Genomic DNA, 13,767 nt, shown 5'->3' with positions numbered 1-13,767 from the left:
CTCTCCTGTGAGATGTCTCCTACTGTGACAGCTGTTGCCATAGCAACTGTCACCGAATGTTGACTGTTTGTCCCAGTGAGTGGAGGGGGCGGGGCTTAGCCAGAGGTCAATTAAAGTCAGAGGTTGGAAGACGATCACATACCGTCGTAGTTCCCACCATAAACGGAGATTCATACGGCGGCGTTATTCTCATGACTCGCCACGAAACCGAAAGTAAAGAAACGCTGGTCGGCTCGCCCAGCATTTCCACCACCACTAATAATAACAAAATAACCATAGAGACAAAACCATAGATTTATCTAAAATGGACCATTAACAAGTGGTAACGGAGATTCATCCACATTAACATGAGACTTTTTTTATTGTCGCGGAATTTTTCGTTCTGCCGACGGAGAAACTCCTGGTTGTCCCTTTAAATGTAAACAACAAAAAGGTTCTTTATTTCATTGTATGTGGGAATGTCCCCTGATACTCTCTTTTTGGGAAAAAGTGTTGAACTTGGCCAGTCGAATCATTGAAAAAGAAGTACCTCTTAAACCAAAGTTATGTTTACTAAATAAAAATGAAAAATCCTTACTTAATGTCTGTTTTCTGGAAGCTAAAATATGTATAGCCTGTTCATGGAAAAGGGATAAACCTTGTACTACTTCACAATGGTTAAAAGGGAAGTCTTTCTACTTGGCTTTAGAAAAGATGAGCTACATCACGAAAAATAACCTTGACAAGTTTTGGAAAATCTGGAAGGTTTTCTGTAATTTCCTTGAGAGAAATGATATTGAAGTAGATGACAGGAATGATGAGCTGAACTGAAGATTTATCTATCCTTTCATTTTATCTTTAAGAAGTCATGAAGCACGAGACTGAACATATAGATGAGTTTATCTGAGTGAGTCACCGACCGCTGCCGTGTCCGTCCGTCTGTCCGTCTCCGGCCCTGGAGGATTCTGGGTAGGACTGGGGGGGGGCACCTGGAGGGGGGGACCATTAATTATCTATCCATGATGATCTAATTAACCAAATGACCAAATAACTGTCCCTCTTCTGAGTAAATTAACCCTCAGATGACCCTTCAACCTTTTTCAATTTTTACCCCTGGACAAAAATTTCAACTTCATAGTCCAGGCAAAATAGCGTTTTCCAACAGACTGATTGTACCAGAATGTTTTTCACCATCCATCATTTCTATGAGGTGTCCAGAACAACATACTAAAAGTCCTAAGAAATCCTAGTTGGAGAAATATGTTTAATTCTCATCAATCCAACATTGATTTACTGTATAAAGTCTATGGTGCTGACAACAATACACCCCAATGGGGCTGTTGTTTTCCTTTACTCCTATCACAATGAAACTTTACACAATGAAAGTATCTATGAAATGTAACATTTTTTGTATTACAAGTTTCTTGGAAAATTAATTTGAATATGCAAATGAGCCACACATTTATCAAATATGCCCAAAATACACCCGAAAAGGCTTGTTTTCTTCCTTTACTCCTACCACAATGAAACTTTACATAATAAAATTATACATGAAAAGTAACATTTCTGTATTTCAAGTTTCTTTGAAAATTAATTTTAAATATGCAAATGAGCTCAACACTAATTGACTTATGGTTAAGAAGCCACAAAGCTGCAAGCAGCAACAGGGGCCAAATAACTAACACATTCATGTCCATCACTTACTTTTATTTGCTCTTGTTTTTAGTGTTTGTTTTATATTGTTTTTATTCTGTTTTGTCTTTATGTAAAGCACATTGAGTTGCCTTGGTATGAAATGCGCTGTATAAATAAAGATGCCTTGCCTTGGTCACAACTTGTAGACCTGCAGCAGCCAATCAGAGGCTGCGTAGCTCTTACCGTGCAGCGGCTCCTGGCTCAGGTAGGGGGGGTAGTGCTGGTAGGTGTAGGGGGCCTCAGGGGAGGAGGGGGGGGGGTAGGTCTGCTGCTGCTGCTGCTGCCAGCAGCTCTGATGGTACCACTGTGGGGGGGGGGGTCAAAGGTTAAAGGTTAAAGAGATAGTTCCCCCAAAATTTAAATGTCCCTCCTTATCTCCCCCCCCCATGTGGACTAAGGGCTGGGAGAAGTTTCAGAGTCCTCCGTGGCTTCTCTGAGTTACAGGGGGTCTCGGCGTAGCAGTGCATGTCCATATGACGGTTGCAAATGGATACCAACTGTCTTTGTAACAAAAAGACACACCAAAAAACATCCAGATACCTCCATGCTGCTCGTCTGTAATGTCCCTCTTGTACTGAAGCCCCGACATGAGAAATTGTTCCTGTGTCAGTGCAAATCACGCGAGATTTGCACTGACACAGGCAGAGCAGTGAACTGAGACACTGGGAGCTTCCGCTACAAACAAGCTTAAAATATAGACTTATTTAATTTTTTTTGGGACAATTTCTCATTTCGGGGCTTCAATACAAGAGGGACATTACAGACGAGCAGCATGGAGGTATCTGGATGTTTTTTGGTGTGTCTTTTTGGACAAAGAAAGTTGGTATCCATTGACAACCGTCATATGGACATGCACTGCTACGCCGAGACCCCCTGTAACTCAGAGAAGCCACGGAGGACTCTGAAACTTCTCCCAGCCCTTAGTCCAATTTGAATTTTGGGTGAACTATCCCTTTAAACATGCTGCTGTCTGACTTCCTGTTTACACACTATGTATGCCGATGACTCTACTATTTATACGTCCGCAAATACACCTGCTAAACTAACTAAAACTTTAAATGAGGAATTATATTTAACAGAAAAATGGATGAGAAGGAATAAATTAGTTTTAAACAAAGGAAAAACAAAGTGTGTTGTTTTTGGTACAAGATATTCATTAAAGGAGGATGCTGTGCTCCATAATGTCGGCTGCAGCGCCTTTCTTTGTTTTTGTCTTTACAACTGTCTGTTGAGCAAGTGTCTTTGTGTCTTTGTGTTCTTGTGTTCTCGTAGTCTAGAGTGTCTATGTCAGTGTATTTTGAATTGTGTTGTGAGATTGTTTCTCTGTCTTGTGTTGAGATGTGTGTGTGTGTGTGTGTATGTAATGTATTTTAATGGTTGTGTATATGTATGTCAATGTATTGATGAAAATATGTATTGTATTATAATTTCAGCAGTTAATGGGAGTCTTTAATAAACATAAACACTCACCTGGACGCCCAGGTTGAAGTAATACTGGAGGACTCTGCAGTCTGCACACACACACACAGACACACACACACACAGACACACACACACACACAGACACACACACAGACACACACACACACAGGGGTCAGGGGGCTAGCAGCAGCTCGGCCAGACAGACAGACAGACAGGTGTTGACCTCTGACCTCGGGGCAGGTCGCTGCCGTTGGGGTCGTAGGAGTAAGGGGGCGGAGCCACCACGGTGCAGAGCGGCTCCCCGAGCTCGTTGACCAACCAGGACGAGGAGGCCGGCACCGTCATGGCAACTGGAGACAAGATCACGACTTTATCACAACATTTGATGCTGATTTTAACCCCTGGTTTTTATTTTCCAACTGACTGGACAGATCAACTCAACTCAAACTACAACAACATTCAGGCCAAAGAAGCTTCCTGAACAGGTCATCGTTGTCCCCAAAGGAGGTTAAATGGAAAGCAACTGGACTTGGTTATTTGTCTAGGAAGACGTTTCACCTTCATCCAAGAGGCTTCATCAGTTCATGTAGCATCAGTCGTTGACTGTTTTTGATGGAAAGTTGGTTTCGACCTGTGACTCCAACGACTGTCGTTATAACAACATAGGGCACTAACGAAGTCGAAACCAACTTTCCATCAAAGACAGTCATTTAAACGACTGTCGTTATAACTACATAGGGCACTAACGAAGTCGAAACCAACTTTCCACCAAAGACAGTCACTTAAACGACTGTCGTTATAACAACATAGGGCACTAACGAAGTCGAAACCAACTTTCCACCAAAGACAGTCATTTAAACGACTGTCGTTATAACAACATAGCGCACTAACGAAGTCCAAACCAACTTTCCATCAAAGACAGTCATTTAAACGACTGTCGTTATAACAACATAGGGCACTAACGAAGTCGAAACCAACTTTCCATCAAAGACAGTCATTTAAACGACTGTCGTTATAACAACATAGGGCACTAACGAAGTCGAAACCAACTTTCCATCAAAGACAGTCATTTAAACGACTGTCGTTATAACAACATAGGGCACTAACGAAGTCGAAACCAACTTTCCATCAAAGACAGTCACTTAAACGACTGTCGTTATAACAACATAGGGCACTAACGAAGTGGAAACCAACTTTCCACCAAAGACAGTCACTTAAACGACTGTCGTTATAACAACATAGGGCACTAACGAAGTCGAAACCAACTTTCCATCAAAGACAGTCACTTAAACGACTGTCGTTATAACAACATAGGGCACTAACGAAGTCGAAACCAACTTTCCATCAAAGACAGTCACTTATACGACTGTCGTTATAACAACATAGGGCACTAACGAAGTCGAAACCAACTTTCCACCAAAGACAGTCACTTAAACGACTGTCGTTATAACAACATAGGGCACTAACGAAGTCGAAACCAACTTTCCATCAAAGACAGTCACTTAAACGACTGTCGTTATAACAACATAGGGCACTAACGAAGTCAAAACCAACTTTCCACCAAAGACAGACACTTAAACGACTGTCGTTATAACAACATAGGGCACTAACGAAGTCGAAACCAAATTTCCATCAAAGACAGTCATTTAAACGACTGTCGTTATAACAACAGAGGGCACCAACGAAGTCGAAACCAACTTTCCATCAAAGACAGTCACTTATACGACTGTCGTTATAACAACATAGGGCACTAATGAAGTCGAAACCAACTTCCCACCAAAGACAGTCATTTAAACGACTGTCGTTATAACAACATAGGGCACTAACGAAGTCGAAACCAACTTTCCATCAAAGACAGTCACTTATACGACTGTCGTTATAACAACATAGGGCACTAACGAAGTCGAAACCAACTTTCCACCAAAGACAGTCACTTAAACGACTGTCGTTATAACAACATAGGGCACTAACGAAGTCGAAACCAACTTTCCACCAAAGACAGTCACTTAAACGACTGTCGTTATAACAACATAGGGCACTAACGAAGTCCAAACCAACTTTCCACCAAAGACAGTCACTTAAACGACTGTCGTTATAACAACATAGGGCACTAACGAAGTCCAAACCAACTTTCCATCAAAGACAGTCATTTAAACGACTGTCGTTATAACAACATAGGGCACTAACGAAGTCGAAACCAACTTTCCACCAAAGACAGTCACTTAAACGACTGTCGTTATAAGAACATAGGGCACTAACGAAGTCGAAACCAACTTTCCACCAAAGACAGTCACTTAAACGACTGTCGTTATAACAACATAGGGCACTAATGAAGTCGAAACCAACTTTCCATCAAAGACAGTCACTTAAACGACTGTCGTTATAACAACATAGGGCACTAACGAAGTCGAAACCAACTTCCCACCAAAGACAGTCATTTAAACGACTGTCGTTATAACAACATAGGGCACTAACGAAGTCGAAACCAACTTTCCATCAAAGACAGTCATTTAAACGACTGTCGTTATAACAACATAGGGCACTAACGAAGTCGAAACCAACTTTCCATCAAAGACAGTCATTTAAACGACTGTCGTTATAACAACATAGGCCACTAACGAAGTGGAAACCAACTTTCCATCAAGACAGTCCTTTAAACGACTGTCGTTGGCACTTGGAGCACAAAAGGGAACCAGTGACATCATCACCCTTGTGAACGCCCACACAAGAGGTTAAATAGTGAGTCTCCACACCAGATAGTTGGACCAGTCCCAGCCTGGTCAGATGCTACATGAACTGATGAAGCCTCTTGGATGAGAGGTGAAACGTCTTCCCAGACAAATAACTAAGTCCAGTTGCTTTACATTTAACCTCCTTTGGGGATAACGATGACCTGGATTGAAGATGTAACTGTGTGTGTGTGTGTGTGTGTGTGTGTACCTGAGCGTGGCTGTGTGTGTGTGTACCTGAGCGTGGCTGTGTGTGTACCGGTGGGGGCAGGTGAGCAGCTGCAGGTACGTGTGATGAAGGAGAGGAGGGGGAGGAGGAGGAGGAGGAGGAAGGTGAAGAGGAGATGACGGCCAGCGGCTTCACCACCTGAAACACACACACACACAATCAGTTCACCCTGCTGTGTGTGTCTGTGTGTGTGTTACCCCTTGGACGCACTGCACGCGGAAGCTGGGCGCGCGGCTTCTCGGGCGCTTGGGTGGTCGCACTGGGAGCTACTTCTCCTCCTCTCTCCGCGCCGGTCAGACATCGACTGCAGTCGTTCATACTCGTATTCACTCGGTTTTCCACACACACGTCATTTTCTGTGTGTTTCATGTGCAGACGCAACGGTCAAATATGTATAGATGGACAAGCAACAACTTAATTAATCATCATTTAATTATTTTATTTTGAAAATTGACCGGATTCTCTCGCCTTTTCTGTGCCCGACTTCCTGTCTGGTACGACAACGTCTGTCCAGCTTGACAGACGGCGCTCTTGGCGCGCGCGGCTCGCGTGAAAAATAGAAATGAACCGAACTGAAGCGCTCCAGGCGCGCGCACTGCGCTCCACAGCGCGAGATGTGCGGCCAGGCAAACCTGTTAACATGTGCGCCGAACTGAAACTCCCTCCGCTCCAGGGCGCTGCGCTTCGGTTCCGCGTCTAGTGCGTCCAAGCTGTTAGGGATGTCACCATTACTTGTTTTCACAGTTAATCGTGGTATTAAACGGTAAATGCTCAGATACTGGTTCATTTATTTAACGTAACGTTGAATTGGTAGGAATTTAAATGTTAGTGTCATTTTAAATTTAAAAAAAAGCAAAACAAAACAAAAAACGATTAAAATAAACACAAACATTTGGTATAGATGACAATTTATGACCTGAATATTTCAAACACTTCCCCTGGGGTATTAAAAATTGGTCATATATATTAATAGATACTTGAAATATTTTGTGTAAACAATGAGTAATGTAATTAGATTTTATTTTATTATTTATTTTAATGTTTATTTAACAGGGACGATACATACAACATTGCCACAGAAAAAGGAAAATGCGATGCATAAATTGCCTTGCCTAGTTGAGTAGTACATCTGACTATATTTGATTTTACACATTCATAGTGTTCATGTGTGTGTGTGTGTGTGTGTGTGTGTGTGTGTGTGTGTGTGTGTGTGTACCTGCTGTGTGTAGTTGTAGTTCAGGTCTGGTCTCGGTGGAGAGTCGGCTGCTCCTACTTCCTGTTCATCCTTTCACAATAAGAGAAAACTAAATGATGAAGCATCTCTGACGTCACCGATCACGTGACCAGGGGCCTCATTTATCAAAGAGCGTGTAAAAGTCCTCTTAAATTTTCAGTACGACGGAAAGGCAAAATGTGCGTACGACCAAAAAATATACGCTCTTTTCAGATCTATCAAACTCCGCGTACACACGGCTGCACGGTATTTCCCTTGATAGATCACACCGGACCTGAGAAAAGCGTGGATGAGAACACGCCTCATACCCAGCCCCCTAAACGGCCCCACGCAACCATATATGGTCAATGCAAATCAGTTACGTGCATATTAAGTAGCCATGTGCACTCTGGAAACGTGTGGAATGACGTCAGTGGAAGACGGTGAAGACAACAGACGGACGGAGAGCGGAGAAAGAAGCGGAATTTCTCTGAAAGCGAGATACACGGTAACACGGCAATATCAGTCAGAAACATCATCTTGCATTGAAAGGCTTCAATAAAAACAAAAAACTACCAAATCTAAATGAAACAGAACAGAAAGAAGAAGAATCATATTTATTCTGCCCCTTATTTTAGATTATGTCATAATAATTTAAAGCAGGGTTTCCACTGCCAGTTACTATTACTTTGCACCCCTTTCCACTAACCCCCAACTTCCGTTCACTGGAAGATTTGATTTTCATTTGTGCATAGCTATATATTTAAAAAAAAACAAAAAAACATTGAAGTCCACCAGTCTGTGACTTTTCCTAAAATGATGTTGGGCACAGCACCCATTTTTGTTAAATACAATAAATATTATTCACACAAAAAATATCGATCATGTTTTCTCATTTGCTTTGATTTGCGCCGACATTATTGGGCTTGCTGCTTGCTTGTGTGTGTCCAGTCTGGCTACGTAACACACGCACGTCGCAGAAATTATTTTCCAGACTGGACAGACGGGTTGTGGAAGAGGTGTAGCCTACATGCAAGGGAAAAATATCAATATGATATCAAAAGAAAACGAAATTTGTTTTATAAAGCCAGTATTTAGGAGCAAACTAGTGTAAATGCACAGGGGAAAAATCTGAGTCGCTGTGCTTTTCATGTAAAGTGCCGACGTCAACACGTGTGCGGTGGTGGTGGTGGTGGTGGTGGGGGGGGGGTCATCATCACCACCACTTGCTACTTCAAACAGTGTCCGCGCTCCTCTCTTCCTCGCATACTGCAGTTCTCTGACTCAGCAGCGGCGTCGCCAAATTTCGGCACTTTCTCCCGACAGGTTTTGGTTTGATAGATCCCAAATTAGGCGGAGAAAAGTGCGTACGCACAAAACGGGGGAAAGAGCGTGTAAGAAAACGTGTATCCACAATGATAAATGAGGCCCCTGATCGTTACCTCTGTGGGTCGGCGCCGTCACCATGGTAACGACGAGCAGCAGCAGCAGCTCCAGCAGCAGCTCCAGCAGCAAACAGACAACAGAACATGAGTTTTTACCCAGAATGCACCAGGTGAGTTACCTGGTTGGGGGCGGGGTCAGTGGAGCCGTAGACGCCCGAGGTCTGGTAGCTCTGATCTGAAACAGGCAGAGTCACAGTCACCAGATGCTGTCGCCATGGAGACGCTTCCTGCTGCAGCCGGCGCCACTCACCCCGGGTGTAGACGAACTCCTCCGTATACTCACCTGAGACACACAGGAAGCACCACAATAAGACCAACAACTCCTCCAGAATAAAAGCCTGCTGGTCCAAAATTTCAGTTTTTTTACATTCTGGACCTTATTTCTATCATAAACTCCGATCATTTCCTCCCCCAGATAACTTTGGTGTCATTCCAAGTGGTTGTGATGAAATGAGCTCCAGCCGAGAGGCGCGTATATCCGTATAATGGAGTCTACAGCCTCTAAATAACACATTATCTGCAGAGAAACTCCTTCATTTCACCAATATTTAGTTCTGATAGGCTAGTGCTATTCCCCTCTGAGTCCGGGGTTAGCTGTTATCAACATCCGGGGTCTGTAGGTTGACCTACTGACCTCTGACCTGGATGATGTCATCTCTGAGCGCCGCACGGCTCATTCTGATAATAATCATTCTGCTTCGGCATTCGGGTCCATTTTTATCTCAACTAGCCGGAGCTTTAGTGAGTCCAGGTTGAGGAGAGGAAGCCTGTGGAAGCTGAACTTCATCCAGCTGCTCATTTTGTTCTGACAAGTCAGAAACACACAGAAACGAACCATAGCGTTAGCGGTAGCAACAAGCTCAGAGATGACATCATCCAGGTCAGAGGTCAGCAGGTCAACCTACAGACCCCGGATGTTGATAACAGCTAACCCCGGACTCAGAGGGGAATAGCACTAGCCTATCAGAACTAAATCTTGGTGAAATGAAGGAGTTTCTCTGCAGATAATGTGTTATTTAGAGGCTGCATTCTGCTGCCCCATGTTCTCGCATTATACGGATATACGCGCCGCTCCACTGGGGCTAATTTAGTCAAAACGACTTGTAATGACACCAAAGTTGTCTGGCTGAGGAAATGATCGTATTTTATGCTAGAAATAAGGTCCAGATTGTAAAAAACGGAAATGATCCTTTAAAAGCCTGATTGGTCGGTGACTCACCCTGGTCCTCCACGGTGCTGGTGTCCTCCTGCTCCTCCTCCGAGGACACGGGGGTGTTTCCAGGTGGAGGGACGGGGGGGAGGGGCCTGTAGGAGGAGCCAGGGGGCGGGGCACTGATGCTGGGGGGAGGGGCCACAGCCTGACCCTGTTACCATGGAAACACCTATATCAACAACTGTATCACCTACAGAACATCTGGTGGACTTCACTTCAACTACCGTCAACTACCTTCAGCTGGCACTTCAACTACCTTCAGCTGGCACTTCAACTACCTTCAGCTACCTTCAGCGGACACTTCAACTACCTTCAACTGATACTTCAACTACCCAACTACCCAACTACCTTCAGCTGACGCTTCAACTACCTTCAGCTGACGCTTCAACTACCTTCAGCTGACGCTTCAACTACCTTCAGCTGACGCTTCAACTACCCAACTACCTTCAGCTGACGCTTCAACTACCTTCAACTGACGCTTCAACTACCTTCAACTGACGCTTCAACTACCCAACTACCTTCAGCTGACGCTTCAACTACCTTCAGCTGACGCTTCAACTACCCAACTACCTTCAGCTGACGCTTCAACTACCTTCAGCTGACGCTTCAACTACCCAACTACCTTCAACTGACGCTTCAACTACCTTCAACTGACACTTCAACTACCTTCAACTGACGCTTCAACTACCTTCAGCTGACGCTTCAACTACCTTCAGCTGACGCTTCAACTACCTTCAGCTGACGCTTCAACTACCTTCAGCTGACGCTTCAACTACCTTCAGCTGACGCTTCAACTACCTTCAACTGACGCTTCAACTACCTTCAGCTGACGCTTCAACTACCTTCAGCTGACGCTTCAACTACCTTCAGCTGACGCTTCAACTACCTTCAGCTGACGCTTCAACTACCTTCAGCTGACGCTTCAACTACCTTCAACTGACGCTTCAACTACCTTCAACTGACACTTCAACTACCTTCAACTGACGCTTCAACTGCCTTCAGCTGACGCTTCAACTACCTGCACTGTGGGATACATACGGGAGTAGAAAGTAGTGAACATCGCTTGTTCACTCAATTTTGCGGTGGGTGTTTTGCAGTGCACTACATAGTGGATGAAATTAATAACGGAGAATTCGAACAACACTACAAAATGGAGAACACACTATATAGTTATAGTCTACTTGCCAGTCCATAGGGACCCACTGTGAACCCGGAAATGTTGAGTACCCCAAAGTTTTATGTTATGTTGAAATATATAGTATGGGTCCCCAGTATTCAGAAACTGCCGGATGCCAACATATATATTGGGCAATTAGCATAACAGGCATAATTAGCATAAATTAGCATAATTGCCTATGTGGGCAATATTTCAACAAAATTGACTTGGCTGATCTGGGCAATATTGGAGTGGTTTTAGGGGTTATTGATGATGCTGAATCCATTTCTGACATTTTCAAAATTCAAAATGGCTGTCAATAACCCCTAAAACCACACTAATATTGCCCAGATCAGCCAAGCAGTTGTTGAAATATTGCCCATAGCAATTATGCTAAAGTATGCCAATTATGTCAATTATGCTAATTGTTCACTATATACAAGTTAGCATCCGGCAGTTTCTGAATGCTGGGGACCCATGCTATATATTACTTCAAATACATGAGTTATATGTCCAACCAGCATCCTCTAAAACCTAAGATTTGGCTTAAAATCCATCAAAATCGGCCCACTGGCGGTTAAAATCTGGTCACTTCCGGTTTAGACAGCCATTTTGAATTTTGAAAATGTCAGAAATGGATTCAGCATCATCAATAACCCCTAAAACCACTCCAATATTGCCCAGATCAGCCAAGTCAATTTTGTTGAAATATTGCCCACATAGGCGATTATGCTAATTTATGCTAATTATGCCTGTTATGCTAATTGCCCAATATATATAAGTTGGCATCCGGCAGTTTCTGAATACTGGGGACCCATACTATCTATTTCTAACATAAAACTATTATAGAACTACTACATCCGTGATGGGGGAGATTTACAACGCAGCCCTAGAGAAGGTGTTCTTCACCGGCATCGGGGGGAAGACGGCGTCCCCGGCCTCGTCCAGCTGGTAGTAGGCGATGGCGGCGTCCAGGTCAGGAGGCTCGTCCCCCGTGTCCGGGGTGAAGCTGAACTCCTTGTTGAGGGCGGCGACCAGCTGCCGGCGGCTCCGCCTGAACCAATCACAACCACAGGACTGTCTGACACTCACTTCCTCCTCACCGGCCTGACCAATAGAGAGAGAGCCTCAGAGGAAGCAGGAAGTAACGCTCGCCATGCGACCGCCGTTCTAATAAAAACCTCCACGTCTCCTCTCTATTGGCTGCTCTATTGGCTCCTCTCTATTGGCCGCTCTATATTGGCTGCTCTCTATTGGCTGCTCTCTATTGGCTGCTCTATTGGCTCCTCTCTATTGGCAGCTCTATTGGCTGCTCTCTATTGGCAGCTCTATTGGCTGCTCTCTATTGGCTGCTCTATTGGCTGCTCTCTATTGGCTGCTCTATTGGCTGCTCTCTATTGGCTGCTCTCTATTGGCTGCTCTATTGGCTGCTCTCTACTGGCTGCTCTATTGGCTGCTGTATATTGGCTGCTCTCTATTGGCCGCTCTATATTGGCTGCTCTCTATTGGCTGCTCTCTATTGGCTGCTCTATTGGCTCCTCTCTATTGGCAGCTCTATTGGCTGCTCTCTATTGGCTGCTCTATTGGCTGCTCTCTATTGGCTGCTCTCTATTGGCTGCTCTATTGGCTGCTCTCTACTGGCTGCTCTATTGGCTGCTGTATATTGGCCGGTCTCTATTGGCAGCTCTCTATTGGCTGCTGTATATTGGCCGGTCTCTATTGGCTGCTCTCTATTGGCTGCTCTATTGGCCGGTCTCTATTGGCAGCTCTCTATTGGCTGCTCTATTGGCTGCTCTATTGGCTGCTCTCTATTGGCTCCTCTCTATTGGCTGCTCTCTATTGGCTGCTCTATTGGCTGCTCCCTATTGGCTCCTCTCTATTGGCTGCTCTCTATTGGCTGCTCTCTATTGGCTGCTCTCTATTGGCTGCTCCCTATTGGCTCCTCTCTATTGGCTGCTCTCTACTGGCTGCTCCCTATTGGCTCCTCTCTATTGGCTGCTCTCTATTGGCTGCTCTCTACTGGCTGCTCTCTATTGGCTGCTCCCTATTGGCTGCTCTCTATTGGCTGCTCTCTATTGGCTCCTCTCTATTGGCTGCTCCCTATTGGCTGCTCTCTACTGGCTGCTCCCTATTGGCTGCTCCCTATTGGCTGCTCTATTGGCTGCTCCCTATTGGCTGCTCCCTATTGGCTGCTCCCTATTGGCTGCTCTCTATTGGCTGCTCTCTATTGGCTCCTCCCTATTGGCTGCTCTCTATTGGCAGCTCTCTATTGGCTGCTCCCTATTGGCTGCTCCCTATTGGCTGCTCTCTATTGGCTGCTCCCTATTGGCTGCTCCCTATTGGCTGCTCCCTATTGGCTGCTCTCTATTGGCTGCTCTCTATTGGCTGCTCTCTACTGGCTGCTCTCTACTGGCTGCTCTCTACTGGCTGCTCTCTATTGGCTGCTCTCTATTGGCTGCTCTATTGGCTGCTCTCTACTGGCTGCTCTCTATTGGCTGCTCTCTATTGGCTGCTCTCTATTGGCTGCTCTCTATTGGCTGCTCCCTATTGGCTGCTCTCTATTGGCTGCTCTCTACTGGCTGCTCTCTACTGGCTGCTCTCTACTGGCTGCTCTCTATTGGCTGCTGTCTATTGGCTGCTCTATTGGCTCCTCCCTATTGGCTCCTCCCTATTGGCTCCTCTCTAC

The 13,767-nt window shown here is 44.9% G+C and overlaps 1 protein-coding gene across 1 annotated transcript in view; it reads right to left on the bottom strand.

The window, feature by feature from the left end:
• Positions 1–891: 891 nt before the first annotated feature.
• The window catches only part of alg13 (ALG13 UDP-N-acetylglucosaminyltransferase subunit), a 33,344-nt gene continuing 20,468 nt past the window's right edge, over positions 892–13,767 (bottom strand). Inside the window, exons 15-24 of the mRNA XM_085791137.1 lie at positions 11,991–12,135; positions 9,932–10,076; positions 8,963–8,995; positions 8,832–8,887; positions 7,271–7,339; positions 6,063–6,192; positions 3,327–3,446; positions 3,145–3,185; positions 1,858–1,978; positions 892–968 (exon numbers count right to left, since the gene is read on the bottom strand). Of these exons, the coding sequence (XP_085647263.1) occupies positions 892–968; positions 1,858–1,978; positions 3,145–3,185; positions 3,327–3,446; positions 6,063–6,192; positions 7,271–7,339; positions 8,832–8,887; positions 8,963–8,995; positions 9,932–10,076; positions 11,991–12,135 (937 nt within the window). The remainder of the gene's footprint in view (positions 969–1,857; positions 1,979–3,144; positions 3,186–3,326; positions 3,447–6,062; positions 6,193–7,270; positions 7,340–8,831; positions 8,888–8,962; positions 8,996–9,931; positions 10,077–11,990; positions 12,136–13,767) is intronic.

Source organism: Trachurus japonicus, chromosome 1 (assembly GCF_045865225.1).
Source record: "Trachurus japonicus isolate A0001 chromosome 1, Traja_1.0".
In the NCBI taxonomy this organism is placed as follows: domain Eukaryota; kingdom Metazoa; phylum Chordata; class Actinopteri; order Carangiformes; family Carangidae; genus Trachurus; species Trachurus japonicus.
This window is presented reverse-complemented; position numbering and strand designations above follow the sequence as displayed.